This window comes from Myotis nattereri, assembly GCF_964212035.1.
Source record: "Myotis nattereri genome assembly, chromosome: 5".
In the NCBI taxonomy this organism is placed as follows: domain Eukaryota; kingdom Metazoa; phylum Chordata; class Mammalia; order Chiroptera; family Vespertilionidae; genus Myotis; species Myotis nattereri.
Window position 1 is genome coordinate 1,550,778 of NC_138080.1, and position 21,881 is coordinate 1,572,658.

The 21,881-nt window shown below is 55.3% G+C and overlaps 1 protein-coding gene across 1 annotated transcript in view; it reads right to left on the reverse strand.

Moving 5' to 3' along the window:
* Positions 1–20,095: 20,095 nt before the first annotated feature.
* Positions 20,096–21,881, reverse strand: part of NDST4 (N-deacetylase and N-sulfotransferase 4) — a gene marked incomplete at its 5' end in the record, with an annotated part of 164,226 nt that continues 162,440 nt past the window's right edge. Inside the window, one exon of the mRNA XM_081090719.1 lies at positions 20,096–21,709. Within this exon, the coding sequence (XP_080946845.1) occupies positions 21,590–21,709 (120 nt within the window). The 3' untranslated portion in view covers positions 20,096–21,589. The remainder of the gene's footprint in view (positions 21,710–21,881) is intronic.

Sequence of the window (21,881 nt, forward strand, 5' to 3'; positions counted from 1 at the left end):
TCTGCGCTCATGCGGGGCCAGCCCCCCGAAGTCTAACACCACGGTCACACCTGATTCCACACTTACTCCCAGGCCGCACGCGAGGGCCAGGCTCAGGGAGGGAGGAAGCCGCTCACGCCCCAGCGCCGGGAGGGCAGAGCTTTGCTATGCAGGTAGAGCTGCCTTTGAACAAAGGCATCGCTTCTTTAAACGTCTGCGACAGTGGCTTTATTTCCAGCCCCTCGCAGCTGCGGAGACTGGAAGGCCCGGAAATAGGCTCCTTTAGTCAGCGTGGGTGCAGTCGGGTTTCCTGGGGAGCATGAGCTTACCCAAGGGTGTGTGCTGGACCCCAGGGCGTGTGCTGGGCCCCAGGGCGTGTGCTGGGCCCCAGGGGGTGTGCTGGGCCCCAGGGCGTGTGCTGTGGACGCATCAGTGCCGCCATCTGTGCGGGTACCGAGGCTGTGTTTCTCCTGAGAGCATTCATTTGTAAAGCGCAGGGACTCTTGGTGGACCACGGTGAGGAGTAAGCCTCGGTGGCCCATTTTCAGCACATCTCACCGACAAGGGAAACACGAAGCGCCCGTTTGCTTAATGGTTAGTGCAACTGGAAAGTCCCGGAACAAACAGAGTATGGGGGTGGGGGGCAGAGAGGACAGAGAGTAAGAAAGTGAGGAAGCGCGTGTCCCAGGAAGACCTTCCTGCCACAAAGAGACACGGGGAGGCGGAGACAACTAAAAAGCCCACAGCCCACTTTTTAAATAGCCCAATAGGGAACTCAGGTGGCCCCGGGGAGCGCGTACACCCCATAGCACTCAGCCAATGAGGAACCGGGGGAGGGACAAATGGCTGGTTGTAACTGCCCAGTGTGCCTGCCCACCAGACACCCGGCCTCCCAAGACCGCTACTAGAAGTTCCGCTATCGCTGTACTTCGTGTCCATTATTTGGACAGGTGAGCGTGTTTCTCACAGGGACTCCGCACAGATAGCGAAAGAGAGGGTTCGAGGGGGAACGGACTCTCCAGCCCCTGGCCCGCGCACAGTGGGCACGCACTGCTGGTGAGCTGGAGGGTAAACGGGGCACAGGTGTGTCGGGGCACAGGGCGAGCAGGGGAAGCGAGGGGAAGCCCCTGAGGTGTAAGCAGCACGGGTGACACCAGGCATCCCGAGGGGCTGTGGGACCCAGTGAGCCGTGGGCCTCGCTGGGCCACATGGACCGTGAAAGCGATGTCCGGCAAAGCCGTATGCGCTCGGCCCGCCTGCGTTCATGAAGATACGGCTGTGGACGGTGCTTTCTTGCATTTTTTTTGTCCTGATTCTGAATTTATTCCTGATGGGGTTTGTTTGGCAAACGTTTCCCACCTTTTGAAGGGAATACATTCCAGACACTGCCAGGTGGAAATGAGGAGAGCAGCTCTGTCTATTTGTTTATTTTTAAAGTATTTTTATTGATTTCAGAGGGGAAGGGAGAGGGAGAGAGAGCTAGAAACATCAATGATGAGAGAGACTCACGGATCGACTGCCTCCTGCGCGCTCCACGCTGGGGATCGAACCCTCAACCTGGGCCTGTGCCCTGACCTCTGGGAATCGAACCCTGACCTCCTGGTTCCTAGGTCGAGGCTCAACCCCTGAGTCCTGCGGGCCGGGCACCCCCTCCCGGTTTAAACAGCAGTCAGCCCTCCTCCTGCCACCATGTCTCTGGGCGGAGTTACGCTCCGTCCACCAGGAAGCCAGGGAAGCTGTTCCGCTGTAACCAGGGTAGAGAGGGCCTCTTGTGGCCGTGGAGTGCCTTCCTCCCCGGGTCTCACTGCCCCGCAGGCCCCGCCCACGGAGGCTGCCGCCGACCCCGAGACAGTGTCTGCAGCATCGCCTTACCTGCTGGGCTCCCAGGTCACCATGCACACAGGTGTATCTCCCCCAAGGACCCTGGAGTCCCAGCAAGTGGGGGTGATGTCTAACCAATGATACCCACAAACAACCTGGCCCTACCCACGGGCCCCGCCCACAGGCCCACAGGCCCCGCCCACGCACCCTGTCCTGTTTCGGTCTGTGGAGGGCTGCGCTGGACACAAAGCATGAACCTTAGGAGAAACATCCAACAAGTGACACGCGTGAGGCGAGCCTGTCACTGACACGCAGAGTGGAGGCCGAGGAGGGACCCCAGGGCCCAAGAGTTGCCTCAGCGTTGTTGGAGCCGGATGAGCCTGAGACTCCCTGCCCTCTCCCTCCCATGGCCAGGAAGCACGCATGGCATCACCCCGCAGGGCCAAGCCGCCTCCCAGGCCCCCTTAGTGTCAATGCTCGCTCGCCGCATCCGCGAGCCTCAGATTTCCCATCTGCAAACTGAGGAAACCTACCCGATCACATTGCTGTGGAAACCAGTCAATGCAATGATTTTTGCAGGGCGTCGTACCTGAGGCTGGGGAGGGGCGGGGGGGGGGGATGGGGCTACTGATGTGAGGGAGACCCCTCCATGGACTTGGCGAGGAGGCAGAGCGAAGGGAACAGGTAGCGTTTTCCAAGCAGACGTCCGCCAGCTCTGCCCTGCACACGTTCAGCTCAGGACGGCTTCTGAGTGTAGAACCGAGCTGGAGAAACGTGCAATAATGAAGCCTTGCAAGTTCGGGGGCGTCCGGAAGGGGGCCTGTTCACAGCGCCCCCCTCCCTCCTTCTCTCCTTTGCTCCCTTTCTTCGGGGTTTTCAGGTTCAAGGTGGACCTGGTTGGTGCCTGTGGCTCTGGGCTCTGAGGCGCCCATTTAAATAGCCTCTTTCCTCGTAGCCGGGCATTTGGGGCGCCAGGGACTGAGCAGAGAACAAACCCAAGGAGCAGAGGGGAGCTGGAGGAAGCTCGCTGGGTGGGGGCGGGTCCCCTGTGCCCTCGCTCACACACACACAGTGCCCCTCACGCTCAGCAGCCGGCACTTTCAACCTAAATCTGTGCAGTCATTTCCCGATTTTCCCGACGGATCTTACTCTCCTGGTTCCACTAAAACAGGCCAGTGTGTTTGTTGAAGGGACGGATATGGCTGCCCTGTAAGCGATTCTCTTTAAAAATGCCGGCTCCTTTCACTGGCAGCGGCCATGTCTTCGCAGGAGGCGGACTACCTGCCTTCAGGTGTTCGCTGCTCTTCGCACTGTGCTCCCTCTAATGCCACCTTCGGACGGATGAGCCGGAGCCCTTCACGGGGCTCAGCCTGTCACTTCTCGGTGTCCGCGCCCCGTCAGGGGATTTGGGGCGTCTCGCCGGGAGGAGGGGATTACGGCCTGACAGCCTCCGTGGTGAGAGATCTGAGTGATTCAGAGACGCTGCGGGCTGTGGGCCCCTTTTAATCTGTTCCAGGAGGAAGCGAGACTTTAAACCACGTGAGAAATATACTTCCTCCCTCGGAGCGCAAACCTTGAACCGACTTCTTTTAACCTCCCAATCTGCCTCCGGGGGTGGAGCAGAAGCCCTGTCAGACCGACTGGCCTTTTTAAAGAAATATATTTTTAAATATATTTTCATTGATTTCAAAGAGGAAGGAAGATAGATAGATAGATAGATAGATAGATAGATAGATAGATGTCGTAAGTGTTTCCCTCCACGTCCTGCGTGGTTCAGGGTTTGGGTCTGGAAGGGGAGCCGCACAACAAATGAAAAAGAAAAGACAAGAGATAATTTGGGAATATTGGGGGACCAGGTGGCAAGTCCAACTCAAGAGGAAGGACTTCCACTGTGCTCAGGCCTCACCAAGCTTTTTGTAGTGAGGGGTAAACAAGGCAGTGGTTACCAAAGTTACACTTTTCTTGTGAGTTTCACTTGTTTACACCATGGTTATACTTCCTGCACTTCCTCAGCCCCTTAGCTTCCCAGATAAGATCTAGGGAGCGTCATAAGGTCAAGCCTAATTATGCTAAGAGGACTGTGCCCTCTAAGCTGGACTTGTTTGTGACTTTGCCAGCAGGTTAGTCCGAGGCTTAAACTTTATATCAGTTTCCCACAGATAGATGATAGATAGAGAGAGAGAGAGAGAGAGAGAGAGAGATAGAAACATCAATGATGAGAGAGAATCATTGATCAGCTGCCTCCTGCACGCCCCACTCTTGGTATGGAGCCCACAACTTGGACCTGTGCCCTGACGGGAATCAAACTTTGACCTCCTGGTTCCTAGGTCAACGCCCAACCACTGAGCCACGCCGGCTGAGCATACCAACTGGTCTTCCCAGCCTTCACCCTAGATTCATTCCGTCTGAAGCCACGCTGTTGCTTTAATATTGATCTGCGGTGCTGACAAGGCATTTGACTTCCGCAATAAAATCAAGCTGACCTCTACTCAAGCCTGCGTTCATTTCTGAGTAAAATGACTTATTATTTTTGATCAACAAGATGCCCCGGACCTGATGTCCCCGCACTTCCTGGAGAGTCCTCGGGGCTCGGGCTGCGGCGGACGCCCTGCAGCTGTCGCTCAGGGAGACTCAGCGCAGATAGGCACCGCCATCGACCCAACACCTGCCCGGGCTTTCCACGCACAGACACCGAGGCGCTGACAGCCTCCACAGCGCATGCGATGATGACAAGCCGAGCAAAGACCCTGGGACTGGCGACACTCGCCCCGCCCACCCCCGTACCCCCAACCCCCGGCGCCCCTCCTGTGCTGCCTCTGACTCCACATCGGGGTGCCTGTCCCCAGATCAGCCTGCTCTGCAGTCCGGCTGGAGACGCCGACAGGAGGGCTGCCCCGCCGTTTGCAGTGGAACCTGCTTTCCCAAAGGGCTGCCGTCAACTCGCTTTTAAAGGACCCGTGATGTTTGAAAGGGAGGGACAGGCAGAAAGTTACAAACAGCATGATTGTGAAGTGGAAACGTTGAAAGCAGCGGTTCTCAACCTGTGGGTCGCGACCCCTGTGGCGGTCGAATGACCCTTTCCCAGGGGTCGCCTAAGACCATCCTGCATCTCAGATATTTATATGACGATTCATCACAGCAGCAACATGACAGTTATGAAGCAGCAACGAAAATAATGTCATGGTTGGGTCACAACATGAGGAACTGTATTTAAAGGGCCGGAAGGTTGAGGACCACTGGTTTAAAGTCACTTGAAACATCATCTGATCACACTTGGCCAATTAGCCTGAAACACGCTGGAAACCCAGACCCATAAATGCCAAATCCAAGCACCTGGCAACAGGGGTTCGGCTGCAATCCATGCACACGCCTCTGATTGGATGCACAGGTCGGAGGCGCCTGGAGGCGCCGGTGCCCACGGGGCCTGGTTATAGCTGATCAATGTCGGGCCTCAGGCCCCTCATCTTCCCAGTTACCCCGGGTTCCGGCTGCAGATACAAGGGCGCAGGGACCCCCAGGGCAGGCCGACAGGAAACACGGCTTTGTTACCGCGCTGCCTTTCTGTTGGGAGAGAAGTCATTTGATAAATAACTATGTATTTAATTATTTTGATTAAAATATAGTTTTATTGATCTCAGAGAGGAAGGGAGAGGGAGAGAGAAACATCCATGATGAGAGAGAATCATGGATCGGCTGCCCCCTTGCAAGGAGAGTCTGGTTTCTCCTGTTCCCTCCGGTTCTAACCGCACACACAAGAGTTTCCTTCAGGCATTTCAGCTCCTTGAACCAGGTTCTGCCTTGTCTGTAAGCCCTTCGTCTCCACATTAACACTAAGTCTGTGTGTCTCACCGTCCAGGGCTCAGAAGAAATATGTCACGGGCATGTGTCTCGGGCCTTTACGTGTCTGCAGATGAGGTTCTGAGCACCCTGTTACCCCAGAGTTGCTCTACCCTCAGGCCATGACAGGTCCTCTCGTGGCGTTTGGTGCGTGGAAGACACTTTACTTTCCGCCAACCCCTCCCAGCGCCAGTCACTGCCTCCGAGACGGTGTCTCCTGCGTGTCCGCCTCCATCGCTGTCCTTTCTGAGAGTCTGATCAGCAACCTCCGCGGATCTGCTCACGCAGAGGGTCCCTATGGCTGTGGATTCCGTGCATCTCCACAGCCACAGGAGGGGAGGGACTTGGGGGGATGGTGTAGTCTGCGCTCCCAGCTGAGTGTGAAGGCCACGCCCACAGCCCTGGGTCCCGCCAGGAGGGCTCCGGGCAGGTGGCTGTGGGGCATGTGCTGCCCGTGGGCAGACGTGAGCGGCAGGCGGTGACTGGAAGGCTGGCACTGGGACAGGGACCAGCGGCTCCCCTCTCTCTCCTGCACCCGCTGGGCCACACGCAGACAGCATGGGAGGCGGAGAGCGAGTGGGACACTTCCAGGCGGAACCACAAAACACCTTTACGCACTTGCTCTGAGCACCCAGAGGAGGTTGAGTGGCAAGATGCAAGTTGCTCACATCCGTGTTTACGTCCGTAAACTGTCAGATGCAAGCCCCTCCGGGCAGCCGGCAGCCAAACCTCCCCGTGAGGCTGCTGTGAGGACAGGGATGCACCTGGGCACGTGGAGCCACGGGTGGCCTGGGAGTCCTGGTTCAGGAGCCTGCAGAGGAAAGTTCTGGAAGACATGCTCCATCATCCGGTCTGGGAAGAGCAGGATCCAGGCTGGAGGTGGCAGGCCCAGCAGGCAGGCCCCTCAGCTGCACCCAGCTCCGCTGCTTTAGCTGAGCTCCTGTGGCTCCCGTGGCTCCCGTGGCTCTGCATGGCTTTCCTCTGAACATCTGTTTCCTGCCAATTCTGACTTGAATGACTGAAAAATGCTCACCTGTCCGAATTCACATGATGAACCTGGAGACAGAAGCAGGCGGAAAGGTGACTTTTCATAACACGCCCTGGAGAACAGGTGTCCGTTGGTGCAGGTGCACCTGGGGCAGTGAGCACAGCCCACTTATCAGTCCATCCTCTGGCTCCTCATTGCCTGAGCGCCATGGAGTCCCCTGTGTCCACATACAGGTGTTGCGAGGTCTTGCTGTCTCCCACGGGCCATTTAAAAAACGGGGCTGAGGCCTTCCAGCTACCTCCACCTCCCCGTCTAGCTGAGGCGGGCGCCTGGGGGTTTGCACCATGACTCTGGCCCCACGCAGTTCCTTGTTCCTACATCCTCTCCCTCCTCCCCACGTTCTGCTTGCCCTGCGGACACTCAGCAAATCCCATCAGAAGCCAACCTGGGGAGAGGGAGCCCAGAGGCCACTTCCTACGAAGGCCCACTTAGCTGTGGGCAGGGGCAGGGTCCAGCAGGCAGAGGACACAGGAAGTCTCGGCAGCCAGGGCCCCACCCCTACCTCGTTCCATGGTTTCCCCCCTAAATTTTAATCATTCCTGTTCTTATTCCAAAGCGCTTCTGTCCAAGTCCCCCAAAGCCTATATGAAGTCAGTAGGACCCCAAACATCCTGTATCATAAAGAGCTAATATGATAATTAGACTGGACGCAGAGCAACCTTCCAGAATGACCAGTGGGTGGGGGGCAGGTCTGCAGCCAAGGCGGTCAGGGCTGCGAGGCGGCCGGGCCTGCGAGGGCCTACCCTTGCATGCATTTCGTGCATCCGGCCTCTAGTCAATGTGTAAGTCACAAGTAGATGAAGGATTCTATTTCCACCTCTTTCTAAATCAGCAGTGGCATTTACTTCTCCACGGGCCTTTGGCATCATTCATGTGCTTCAAACGCTTTGAAGTTTCCAGCCAGAGTCTGAGCTCATCTGCAGGCTCCCCCTCACCCCGAGATGTCATCACTCGCCCACCGTGAGCCTGGGACTCACTCACAGCAGCTGAGACTCTCCTGCGGGTCCCTCTTTATACGGGCTCTGTTTCCTCCTCCCTGAGCTGACATCACCCCCGACGAGGAGGAGAGAGACAGGGCGACAGAGAGAAGACCAGGCTCCTGCAGACAAGCCTGTGCGGATCCTCATCCTCCTTGATCCAGATTTAACCTGGAGAGAGGGCACTGCTGCTCGAAGCAATATTTCATAAGGCTCCATCTGTGAGGCGCTGTGGATGCAAGGACATTGGTCTTTTTAAAAAACTGCATATTTTTCTTGATTTCAGAGAGGGAGGGAGAGGGAGAGAGAGATAGAAACATCAATGTTGAGAGAGGATCATGGATCGGCTGCCTCCTGCACACCCCACACTGGGGATGGAGCCCACACCCCGGGCCTGTGCCCTGACGGGGCATCAAACTGTGACCTCCTGGTTCATAGGTCGACACTTAACCACTGAGCCACACTGGCCGGGCAGGACATGGATCTTATTGGTACATTATCTTCTGGCTGATTTCTAAAAAATCCTCACTTAAGGGTATAAGTATTGATTTTAGAGAGAGGAAGGGAGAGAGAGAGAGAGAAAACTTTGATATGAGAGAGAAACATTGATCGGTTGTCTCCTGTGTGCCCCTGACCAGGGCTCAAACCTGCTGCCTTTTGTGCAGGGGACTATGCTCCAACCACCTGCGCCCCGGCCAGGGCAGTGCGTCGCCTTCTCGTGATCTTTAAGTGCGTGTGTGAGCGCCCCGAGCCTATGGCACGCCTGCTGCCTGGCACCTTCAGGTCCTTCCCCGCGCTCCCAGGTGGGCCCTTTACGATCAAGGACATAAAACTTACTGCGAACCCTAAGCCCCTTGTGACAGAATCTCATGTCAGGAGATCGAGACCCCCTTTTCCCTCAGGACCTGGACTTCCAGGCTGCAGGTCTCCCTCCCCTCACTCCTAGCCGCCGTGGCCTCAGGGTGCCCGCCCAGGAAGGCTCTCCGGCCGCGGGGGTGACTGCTGACCCGCTGTCTGGGAGGTGTGGTTGCTACTGTGTGCAGCTCAGAGGCTAGGGCCACCGAAACGCCGTGCAAAGAGCAGGGTGACCGAGGGGTTCGCAGTCACGGACCAGCGGCTGGTGGGTCCCGGGGGCCCCCTCCTGCCCTGTGGAGTGGCATGAGAGGACCCTGCCTGGCGGGCGAGGCCCGGGCAGCACACAGCCCGAGGAGTTAGATCGGCCGCCTCCTGCACGCCCTGCACTGGGGATCGAGCCCGCAACCCGGGCCTGTGCCCCGACCGGGAATCAAACCCTGACCTCCTGGTTCACAGGTCGACGCTCAACCACTGAGCCACGCCGGCCGGGTGCGATGGTGATATTTTGAGCCATTCAATAAAGTAGATTCTTGAGATCACTGCCATCCAAATGGCGGTTCCTTACAAGAAAATAGCTAAAAATGAAGAATGGGCCAAATGGGACACATAGCAGACTTCCGATAATGTTGGGCAAGCCTTTCATTCTAAAGCAGTGGTTCTCAACCTTCCTCACGCCGCGACCCTTTAATGCAGCTCCTCATGTTGTGGTGACCCCCAATTTCATTGTTACAAATTGAACATCATGAAAGCAGAGTGATTCATCACAAAAACAATACGTAATTATAGATGTGTTTTCCGACGGTCTTAGGCGGCCCCTGTGAAAGGGTCGTTCGACCCCCAAAGGGGTTGCGACCCACAGGCTGAGAACCGCTGTAAAGGGTCCCCAGGGTTAGTGCTGCTTTAGCCTCCCGCGATGCTGGAGGTGGGCGTGCGACCACGTGCTTGTTTTGCTGGAGAAGGGGCTTGAGGTTCGTCAGCTGTTTCTGCCGATCTCCCCCTCAGGAGGCCGGATCGCAGGAGCTGTTCGCACCCGCACGTTTATCACTTGAACTGTGGGCCACTAGGACCTGAGGCTCAGGAGAGGGTGACGTCTGCCCCAGAAGCTGAGCGAGGCAGCATTGCCTCCTTCCTCCGTCTCCGCAGAAGCTGCACGTCCCAGCCCTGTGGCTGACGGCCTGGCCCCGCTCCCGTGCGGAGGGACCAGGGAGCAGGGCTGCTGAGCGAGTGGAGACCGTCACGGCCACGGAGAGGTCATGTGAGCATACGGCGTGGCGCTGCGGCCGGTGGGAACCTGGGGACCGACTGGCTGAGGCATTTTCACGCAAAAAGGCAGAGCTTTGCAGAAGCACGGGGACCGAGTGGCCTTGTTGTCAGGGAGACACAGACCACCATCCGGTGATGCTCGGTGTGTGTGTGTGGGGGAGGGCGGATAAGAGAGTTAACACCTGCGGAGTCCTCCTCTGAGGGGATGTATTGTCCATTGATTTTTTTAAAAGAGAGAATGGAAGGGAGGGAGGGAGAGAGAGAGAAACATTGATGCAAGAGAAACACCTCAATTGGTTGCATCCCACACGTGCCTTGCCCAGGGCCAGGAGCTCGAACCTACAACCCAGGTACGTGCCCTTGATCAGGATTCAAGCCCCCGACCCTTCAGTGTTTGGGCCGATGCTCTAACCACTGAGCATGCTGGCCGGGGCTGGAGCACTTATTCTTTTATTGAGATGTGCTGTCCTTTCACGTGGTTCACTGTTTCACCCCCAGAAAAATCTTCGAGTCGCTATTATTATTCCCATTTCACTGATGCAAAGACCGAGGGTCAGAACGTGTGAGTTACTTCAAAATAAGCATAAAAAACAATATGCGAGTTCTATAAAAATACATAATGTTTGGTAGTGAGGAAAGGGTTGAAAATTGAAATCTTAAGCCCTTGGCAAATATCATATACTAGAGGCCCGGTGCACAAAATTCATGCACGGGGGCGGGGGTGGGGGGCGGGCGGGGGGCGGGCGGGGACGTCCCTCAGCCCTGCTTGCACCCTCTCCAATCCGGGACATCCCTCTCACAATCCGGGACCACTGGCTCCTAACTACTCACCTGCCTGCCTGCCTGATCGCCCCTAATCACTCTGCCAGCCTGATCCCCCAACTGCCCTCCCCTGCCAGCTGATCCCCCCAACTGCCCTCCCCTGCCAGCTGACCCCCCTAACTACTCTCCCCTGCCGGCCTGATCACCCCTAACTGCCTCTGCTTTGGCCCCACCACTGTGGCTTTGTCTGGAAGGACATCCAGAAGGTTGTCTGGAAGATGTCCGGTCTAGTTAGCATATTACCCTTTTATTAGTATGGATGTTTGGGGTATTTATTTAAATCTAGTTTTGTACCACAAAAGAGACTTTTATTCATATTTAGGAAATATTTTAAAGGTTCAGTAGTAGTAATGCTTTGAATTTTCAAAACACAACATTTAGTATTCTTAACCCCAGTTTCATTTCTTTTTCCATCAAATCAGCTCCCTAGGGAACGCATTGCTCTCGCTGATTCATCCAGCCCAGCGTTTAGACGCAGGAACGGAAATCGCAGTCCACGCACCAGCGCCTACACTGCCTGTGCAGGAGCGAGGCTTTACCCTGGAGCCGTCTCCGCTGATGAGTCGTCTGCCACTGACTTTTATTTTTTTAGCGTTTTTCATGAGGAAGCCCACGTTTCCGCCGTCTGGGCACATTCCTTCGAAGCGTTCGCCTGGGGCTCAGTGAGCACCCCACATGGTGACCACCCCTCTCCTTACAACCTTCCCCCTCACCCCCCACCAGGAGCGGCTCATTCTTTTTGTTGTTGTTGTTGTTGTTCTTAATCCCCCCCTGAGGATATTTTCCCATTGATTTTAGAGAGAGTGGAAGAGAGAGGGAAAGACAGAGAGAAACATACATCCATGGGAGAGAAACACATCGATGGTTGCCTCCTGCAGGAGTCCTGACCAGGGCCAGGGCCGGGGAGGAGCCTGCAACCCAGGTATGTACCCTTGACCAGAATCAAACCTGGAACCCTTTGATCTGATCTGCAGGCTGACGCTCTATCCACTGAGCCAAACTGGCCAGGGCCTCATATACATTTTTAAAACTCTGCACTTTTGAGAAGATTTGGAGGTAAATATTTTAATAACTTATTATTCCTTAAAAGCACAGAGTCAAGGCCCAGCATTGTAACCAACTTCTAGGAGCCTCTTCCTCTCTAGTGTTGTATTACTATCATTGTTCTTTAAGAACGTTTATTTTTCATGCTCACTGGTGTTTGGGGTCTGTTGCTATGATATGATTAAATGAATGCTATATCAGCTTACGTTTGATTTCTTAAAATATCAAACATTGTGGTTTCCGAGTCTAAAACCCTTGATGTTCACGTGGGTAAGACGTATAGAATGTCTGGTTTCTGAAAGGAAGCTGTGCACACCCAGGTGGTTTCCTATGGCAGTGTATGGGGACCTTGTCCAGAGCATGCCAGGTGGTAAAGGCCCATGTACACATGCATGTGCAAGGACAATGACACAGCTGTCTTACTGCTCGTGCTGTGCGGTGGTGCCTTTATCTCACATGACACTGATGCCCCTGTTTGACAAGAAGCCTCTTTGGTCTGAGTTAGTATGAAACACGCTGCTGACCAGCCAGTGACTGGCTACTGTGTGTGCAATGGCTGCTGTGTGTGCAATGGCTGCTGTGTGTGCAATGGCTGTTGTGTGTGCAATGACTGCTGTGTGTGCAATGGCTGCTGTGTGTACAATGACTGGTGTGTGTGCAATGGCTGGTATGTGTGCAATGGCTGCTGTGTGTGCAATGACTGGTGTGTGTGCAATGGCTGCTGTGTGTGCAGTGATTGCTGTGTGTGCAATGACTGCTGTGTGTGCAATGGCTGCTGTGTGTGCAATGGCTGCTGTGTGTGCAATGGCTGGTATGTGTGCAATGGCTGTCGTGTGTGCAATGACTGGTGTGTGTGCAATGGCTGCTGTGTGTGCAATGGCTGCTGTGTGTGCAATGACTGGTGTGTGTGCAATGGCTGCTGTGTGTGCAGTGATTGCTGTGTGTGCAATGACTGCTGTGTGTGCAATGGCTGCTGTGTGTACAATAGTTGTCCCGTGTGCAATGGCTGCTTTGTTTGCAGTAAAGCAGGAGCCAGCTCCCTACGGCTGCTCGCATCCTTTTCCAATTCCAGAGGAACTGGGACCCGGCACAGCTGCACCTGGCGGTCGGCTCGGGGGCTTGTGGTTCTGGATGTGAGACGTGAGCGAGGCGGGCTCACAGATGCAGTGACGCTGACACACGCTCTCTGCCTCACTCTGGCCTGAAAATCAATGTTTTTGGACTGACACCTGCTCCATCAGGTCAGAGAAATTTGGGGACCTGAGGGGTATTCACAGTCAGTCTCCTCCCAGCGTGAGCTGTGGGGCGCATGCTCCTGTTGGAAAGGAAGCCTGAACGGCCTTCAGCACCGTGTCATCACAGTGAGTTTCCTGTGGGAACCCCCCTCCTCCTCTAATTCGCGGGCTCTTCCCCCTCCTCTGTCCACAGCTCAGAACCCCATCCCCACGGACCTTCCTCTGGGACGTGCTCTGAATGGACCCTCTGACCCGTCTCTCCTTTCTTCTCCCACGGAACCAGCGCGCTGTTTGTCAGATGCTCCAGCTCAGAACTGACTGGCCCCTGCCTCATGCCCTGCCTGACTCAAAATGTCCTTTTCTTTTAAAAAATATTTTTATTGATTCCAGAGAGGAAGGAAGAGAGAGAGAGAAACATCAGTGATGATCATGGATCAGCTGCCTCCTGCACGCCCTGCACTGGGGATCGAGCCGGCACCCTGGGCACCAGGCTCCTGCCTTTCTAAGCTCTCTCCCCATCACTGGGAGATCTGCAGGCAATACCCTGGCAACACTTTAATTTCTGTAGTTAAGATAAACGCTTGTGTGCAGACAGAGGACGCTAACGCTTGCAGTGGGACTGTGAACACGTGTCCCAGGGCCTGGTGGGCTGGGGAAGGCTGTGTGCTCAGCCCGGCCGGTGTGGCTCAGTGGTTGAGCATCAACCTATGAACCAGGAGGTCACGGTTCAATTCCCGGTCAGGGCACATGCCCGGGTTGGGTGCTCAATCTCCAGTGTAGAGCGTGCAGGAGGCAGCTGATCCATGATTCTCTCTCATCTTTGATGTTTCTATCACTTTCCCTCTCTCTCCCTCCTTTCCTCTCTGAAGTCAATAAAAATATATTAAAAAACAAACACTTTACCAATTGCCAAACTAACGTTGCTCTGTTCGAAAAAAGAGGTGAGCATATTAAAAAGGCAAACAGTGAATTTTTAGCAACTTTTCCTTTGTATTTTTCACTTGTTTCATTTACATTCAAACTCCCTTTACATTATCGGTTGCTAAGTTATGACTTGGTAAGTTATGTGTGGGAATAAATATCACCTACCCCAACCACAAGGAATGCCACTCCCTTAATCAGGCAAGTGCGAGGTTTAATTCTTGTTCTATTTTTTACTTTATTTTACCGATGAGCTCGGTGGTGTGAGTTCATTTTCCTTCCTTATCTGAATGGATACGAAGGCAGGTGTGGCAGAGCCGCACGGCTGCTGGGACAGGTAATCTGCGTCAGCCGCCCGATGGCAAGTGCAGGTCCCCTCTCACCTCTTCCCGCTCCTCAGCGAAAGCAGCCAAAGCAGCCAACCCCTTCTAGAGTCTCACACCACAGACGTGGCACCGCCTCTGCACCCCCCTTTCTTCTGAGGGTCTGCCTTGGGCTCCGAGGGGGGCGCTGCAGCCTGAGCCCCTGGGCGCACCTCTCCTGGGCCTCCTGAGCCAGGAACCTGCCCGGCCAGGGTGGCCACAGCCCTGCTGTGCTGTGGTCCAGGGAGTGGCTTATTCCTGTGGCCACGGGCCTTGCTGTGCCGTGGTCCAGGGAGTGGCTTATTCCTGTGGCCACGGGCCCTGCTGTGCTGTGGTCCAGGCAGTGGCTTATTCCTGTGGCCATCCTGTTTCCTGTGGTTTAGTCCCACACAGGCTTCCGGAGCCCAGCCCTGAGGCTGTCTCTGACCCACCTTGACTGCCGCTTCCCCAGGTGCTCACCTGGGATCCCGCGTGGCTTCCTTGCGTGGCCGCCCTGTGGGTCCCTGGTCTTTTGTGATGCTGGGGGTGGAGCTCTGCTGCCTGCCTCTGCCTTTATTTATTTACTTTTTAAGTGTATACTTTTTTATTGTGTCTCTGCCTTTAAAAGCAGTTGTAACCTGGCCTGTGTGGCTCAGTGGTTGAGCGTCGACCTATGAGCATCATGGTTCAATTCCGGGTCAGGGCACAGGCCCGGGTTGCGGGCTCGATCCCCAGTGTGGGGCGTGCAGGAGGCAGCCGATCCATGATTCTCTCTCATCATTGATGTTTCTCTCTCTCTCCCTTCCTCTCTGAAATCAATACAAATATATTAAAAATAAATAAAAATAAAAACAGTTGTAAACACCAGGAGGCGATGCGCTGAGCAGGGCTGGCTCGGCGAGGAACCCGGGAAACCGCGGCGGGGACTGCGCTTTGACACGGGCGCTTGGCTTTCCTCCCGGGAGGCCCGCGTCCCCGACTCCGGCCACGGAGTCTATTGCAGATGGCGAATCACAGTGGCGACCCGAAAGGAGGCATTTGGTGACGAGTGGTGTCATGGTGACGAGTAAAATGCTGCCGACAAATAAAGGCCTTGAGTCGCTGCTTCGAGGAGGGAACCAGCTGTGAAGAGCCACAGGCCTGTGTCCCCAGGGCCGCTGGGTTCCAGGTTTGCAGACTCTACAGGGCTCAGCAGTCCCCGGCTGGCTGTGCCTGTGCTGCTGTGTCACACATGCATGCACGTGTATATGGGGGTGTTTTCTACACGCAGAATACCGTGTGTGAGACATAACATACACCACACGTGTCCTGCTGAGGGCAGAGGGCCTGACCCAGAAAGGAACATAGGTGGCGGCTGTGCCTCCTGCTCACACGCGTCTCCTTGAATCCAGAGGCTAGACTGACGTGTTTGGCCGCGTCATTAAATAAAAGGACAAAATAAATACGGGAACAAATAGAAAACTTTCTACACAGCCAACCAGCCAACCAACCAACCTTCGCTGTCACCCCCATCACAGGGCGCAGCTCTCTCTGTTACTATCAACATCTCCTCTGATTTCTGCAGAATCAGAAGGAAGGCACGTGGGGTTCAGACTTAATTCATGACTTCCTTTGAAGTTTCAATTCAGTCTATTCTTCATACATATATTGATCGATCTCAGAGAGGAAGGGAATAGGAGAGAGAGAGAGAGAGAAACACCGATGATGAGAGAGAGTCATGGATCGGCTGCCTCCTGCACGCCCCGCACTGGGAATGGAGCCCGCAACCCGGGCCTGTGCCCTGACTGGGAATCGAACCCTGACCTCCTGACTCATAGGTTGACACTCAGCCCCTGAGCAACACAAGCCAGGCTTTAAACCAATCTGTTCTTCACCACTTACGCACGTGACAGCTCCTATTCTTCCAACAGCTCATGCCCATCACCCTGTTTATTAGAGAACATTTCCGAATGTTTCTCCTACCTAATGACTGAACATGTTGTTTATCTATTTAGTAATAGGAACTGTTCAAAGGAAGTCTCCTTTCGGTAGCTTCTGCCTTCTTTTGCGACAGGCGCCTGAGACAGCTAGGTTCCCGGGTCCTATTCTTGCTCCGGGCCCTCATCTTCCTGGTCTCTAACTGACCCCCCGTGAAAACACACTCAGTGTCCACACCCGCCCTTCCTGCTTAGGGTCTTACCTTTAATCACCGTCTTGGTTCCTCTGCGACCCATTCTGCACTAACGTTAGTGGAAGCGCTGCAGGCACAGAGGGGAGCACAGGAACCTTCTGTGGGGCTCACGCTGCCGTCAGGGGAGGCACCTGCTGGGGCTCAGGTGGGGCCCTGGGAGGCAGCGGGAGTGGAGGTGCTGGTGGGAGCCCAATGGCCCGGCAGAGGGCAGGAGGGGCCGGTGGGGACCCAGGGGGGTGAGCACATGTCCTATTGGGTTTGGGACATCCCAGCCATCAGTCAGACATCCCCCAAGGGCTCCCAGACTGTGAGAAGGTGCACCGGGCCTCTAGTAAAAACTATTTTTTAAAAAAGAAGGTTTGTGGGGAGAGAGCCAGGGTCATGGCTCCTGCAGGTTGCAGCCTGAGCACAGGCCTCACCCTGTGTGCAAACGGGGCCTTCCTTCCTCAGAAAGGGACGCATTCCCTGTGGCTATAAAGTGGCCCCGCGCTGCCTTCCATGTGGTGCTCATTGGAGACAGTCAGTCCTGGGCATGGTCTGCCCAGCACAGAACTGTGCAAAGCCACCCACTCTCCAACCCAGACCGCCATTCCCTAACAGTCAGCACGAGCTGCTCGTGATGGCACTAATCCTGCCCCGGCACCTGGGGGGGGGGGGGCGGCTTCATAGATACGTCACCAGGTGAGCACGTCTGTCACCTGTTGGGTCTGGGATGTGCAGAGGGTGAGTACATCCATCACCTATTGGGCCTGGGATGTGCAGAGGGTGAGCATGTCTGTCTCCTGTTGGGTCTGGGATGTCCAGAGGGTGAGCATGTCCGTCTCCTGTTGGGTCTGGGATGTCCAGAGGGTGAGCATGTCCGTCTCCTGTTGGGTCTGGGATGTCCAGAGGGTGAGCATGTCCATCTCCTTTTTGGTCTGGGATGTCCAGAGGGTGAGCATGTCCGTCTCCTGTTTGGTCTGGGATGTTCAGAGGGTGAGCACGTCTCCTATTGGGCCTGGGACGTCCAGAGGGTGGTGAGGTCCTGTTTGCAACGTGTACAGGCTGCTGGTCAGGCCAGGAGTGTGAAGTATGACTCAGCGAGACGTTGCCCCCCGGTTCAGAGCTGAGACAGAGTCCACGGAGACTGCGAGGCCGTGGGGGCAGGTGCGCTGCAAGGCTGGGAAGTGAGGTCTGATGTCTGTGCTGCTGTGACCTGTAGGATGGGGAGGCTGGGACCACCTCTCCCTCCACTCTGCTCTCCAGGAGAAGGGCCCCTATCCAGTGGACAGACAGTCCCCGCTGCTCTCCGGGCAGTGGCCCCGGGTCCTCCCACAAGCCCGTCACATGCTGAGGCGGACCTTGATCTCCAGCCCTGCACTCACCCTTCCTCGTGGCCTGTGTGGCCTGGCCGCTGTGCGGGGTCCAATGTGTCTGGGGGTGAGTGTCTAGCTGCCCCAGACCGTGGGCAGGACTCTCTCAGTTCGCGCGTGGGAGGCGGTGATGATGGGGTGTGCCAGGCTTGGGGGAGGGGCATTCTACGAGTGGTTAGAGTGAGACACACCCGCCTGAGCACGCATGTGAAGTCCCATCCGTGATCTTTATTGATAGCACAGGGAAATCATTTTGGAAGAGAGTGTATCCAATAGACATTAGATTTTCTGGTGCTTTCGTTATTTTAGAAGGAGTGTCCGTTTGACTCGCCAGCACGCTTCCTTCCTGCCAACTTAATTCTTTCTGGGCTGTTGTTTGAATACAAACAAAATGTGGTTCTGGGTGCGATTTGTAACATCATTTTTTGTTCTTGTTAATCCTCACCTGGGATATTTTTCCCATTGAATTTTTTAGAGAGAGTGGTAGGGAGAGAAAAAGAGAGAGAGAGGAGGAGGAGGAGGAGAGAGAGAGAGAGAGAGAGAGAGAGAGAGAGAGAGGAACATCAATGTCAAAAACATCAGAACACATTGATTGGTTGGTTGCCTTCCACACACACCCCAACTGGGGCCGGGGATCGAACCTGCAACCCAGGTATGTGCCCTTGACCAGGAATCAAACCCAAGTCCTTTCAGTGTGTGGGCTGACATTTCAACCACTGAGCAACACTGGCCAGTGCTGTAAGATCATTTTTAGAGACTGTGTTGGACAAACATCTACATATATATATAGTCAGGGGCCATCACATCCGAAACAACTGGACAGACAATCGAACAAGCTGAGTAGGGCGACCAGGCTGGCAGGGGGTTTAGTGAGGGACGACCAAACGACTGAGCAGCAGGCTGTGTGGGGTGACCAGGCTGGCAGGGGGGCCAGTTAGGGGTGATCAGACAGGCAGGAAGGTGAGCAGTTAGGAGCCAGCGGTCCTGGATTGTGAGAAGGATGTCTGACTGCCGGTTTAGGCCTGATCTTGGGGATCGGGCCTAAACTGGCAGTCAGACATCCCCTGAGGGGTCCTGGATTGGAGAGGATGCAGGCTGGACTGAGGATCCCCTCCCGTGCATGAATTTCGTGCACCAGGCCTCTAGTATATGTATTATAATGCAGGCTATTCATGAAACGCTGTCCCTGCCTTTATCAGTGTGAAGAAACCAGTGACTGTATCTGTGAATCAGACAAGTAGAACAAAGGAGGGAAAAGGAGAAGGCACCCGTTTGCTTAAAGGTTTTAGAAAGTTCTTCACAAGTTTAAAAAGCATGTCATTGCAGACCGAGAGATATAATTTATTTATTTATTTATATTTTTTAAATATATTTTTATTGATGTTAGAGAGGGAGAGGGAGAGAGAAATTGAAACATCAATGATGAGAGAGAAGCATGTGCCCTTGACCAGAATCGAACCCGGGACCCCTCAGTCTGCAGGCCGACGTTCTTTCCACCAAGCCAAACCAGCTAGGGCTAGAATTTATTTAAAATTTCAAAGAATTGCATATATTAAACATTGTGTCTGTAATTCTGAAGTAGCCAGTGAATAAAAATTAAAAAATCAAAACATTCCGAAAAATTTCCTGATTTATCAACATTTTCTCTGGCCCAGGGCTCCCCTAAGCAGTTTATTGAGATGAAGAGAATTACTCAGTTAGACTTTACTTTGTGGTTTCCGTCATCAACCTTAGTAAGAGGAATGTGCGTGCTGATTGACATGAACCGTGGAAATGGACCGGTTTGATTTGGGGGACTTTCGCTCTCAGATACCTGTATGTTGGTGAATGATACTGTTTACATCATTTAGAAAAAAAATGTGCAGAATGAGTTTTATTCTTAAGCAATCTGGTGATGAACTGTGCTTTGAGTTAGGTGAATGTTGCTTAATATGAAAAATATCTCCAGTCTTCTATAAATATATCTGATATCCCATTTGGAAAAACAAAAAACGAAAAAACAACCTTTAATTTCTAGCTCAGGAAAGAAAGGAATCTATATATATAAAAGCCTAAGCGACAGAATGACCTAACGACCCGTCGACCAGTGGCTCTGACGCGCACTGACCACCAGGGGGCAGACACTCAATGCAGGAGCTGCCCCCTGGTGGTCAGTGCGCTCCTACAGCCAACCTCCTGGGCTGGCCAACCTCCAGCGGTCCCTCCCCACAAGGGACCCCCAACCTGTGCACAAATTCGTGCACTGGGCCTCTAGTTAGAATATAAACTGGAGGAGCCAGTGAACCAACCAACACAGTATCGGCTCTCAGCCCACAATCCCCCTGGTCTGTGGGCACCCGGGCGCTGCTGGCACCCGCTCCCCCAGTGGCCAGGCTGAGAACTGGGGTCTCTTGGCAGACAAAGGAAAGTTGATGATTTCTGTTCATCGTGCCCAAGCGAAACCTTACATTTCTTTCCCTTTTTTTGCGGGGGTGGGAGTGGGGGAGAAAGATCAAGAGCCTCTGGCTGCTTTGGGAAGATCAGGAAGGAGCATCTGGGTGAATTCTGAAATAAAACAGGTAGGAATCCTTGATTCTCCCTTAGATCTGACTTGAATCGCCCGCTTAAAAAAAAGCACAAATAATCATAAACAAAGGACTTCCGTGCCCTCTGCAGACACTGAATCCTGTGGAGCAGTTTCTCAGGTTACAGGGGACGATCTACTATTTCAGCCCCCGGACAGCCCCGGGGGGCGGGGGGCAGGAGGACGGGCGGGCGGCCCCAGCGGAGCCGTGTGACGCGCGTCCTGCTGAAACGTCACCTTCATGTGTCACTGAGAGATGACGGGCTGCCACGTACCTTCAGCCACAAAACAGGACCAAGTCCCACGGCCCGAGCCCGCCCTCCGCACGGAGAGGCACCTGCCACGGCCTCAGGAAGGGCCCCTCCCCGGACACCCCGTGTGGGTGAGGCGGGAGAGCAGAGCGCTGGGGTTAGAGACGCCGATGGGAAAGAGGTCAGTCTCAGCTCACGGGTATATTTAAACAGGCGGGAAGGACGTGACCTCGTGCACAGCGCCTGCACGGCACACAGCTCGCCGCGCTTCCACGGCCAACGTGCGTGGCTGCGAAGGCGCGAGGGCCCCCTGGGCCCGTAAACATCCCTCCCCTTATCTGCGTGTCCTGTTCCCCGTGGTAGCGGGCCAGTCCATAGACCCACCACCCCTGTCCGGGCAGCCTGCCAGGCTGACAGCATGGACGGCTTGCATCGCGTGGAGACGCTCCCACAAAGCCGCTGAGAGCTCAGAGTCTGCAGTCTCGTCGTGTTTCCTGAATCTCGGATGGGCGCTGGGGACCCACGACGCCCGGGGATGCTATGCGCCGGGTCAGGGTCAGCTCGTCCTGCCAGTGAGGGCGCTGCAGCCCGTCCCTCCTCAGAGGACAGATGGACACGGAGGCTCCAGCTTCACGCGGTCAGCGAGCTGCGGGCGCTGATGGAGGAGGGACAGGGACAGGCCTGGGGGCTCACCCACCCAGTGACGGCCGCTCAGAGCGGGGCAGGGGCCGCCCGGCCTCCCTCACAACAAAGCACAGAGGGAAGCGGAGCCCTCCACTCGGCCCTTCACTCAGCCCCGCTCACACCAGCCTCGGCCCTGTCTCCCGCCCAGGACTCTAACCTGTCCCTCGCCCACGGTCAGGGCTCCGGGTCACCGAGTCCCTGAAGCCAGAGGCACGGGCTGTGCTGGGATCCCGCCCGGAAGCTCCCCGCAGCTCCCACAGGCTGGCGCCGGTGACTCCGCTGCCCGCAGATGCAGGTTTCACGCGTGGAAAGGACAGGAGGGGCTTGGCCACAGTCCCTCCCCGGGGCACGCGTGCGCCGAGGGCCGCGGCGGGGCTGGCGTCTGGCTCCGGGTGGCGGGCGGTGGCGCGGTCCTGCCCGCAGGGGCTACCTGGCCTTCTGCAGCTCTTGGCGCAGCCAGGCCGGCAGGGGCTGCCCGAGCCGGTGCAGCAGCCGGGACAGCTCCACGTTGTGGTCCCGGTAGTAGCCGGACAGGAAGGCTCTGGCCTGCGAGGCAAGCGGAGAGAGGGGGCTGAGTGTGTCCCGTGTCACGAGAAGAGACCGCACGCCTGCTCCTCGAGGGGCTTGTGACAACACAGGTGGCGGCAAAGATGCGTCTCTGTGCGTCCGCTCAGATGTCACTCATTTTTACCTTTTGAAACTGTTCGGGGCAGAACAG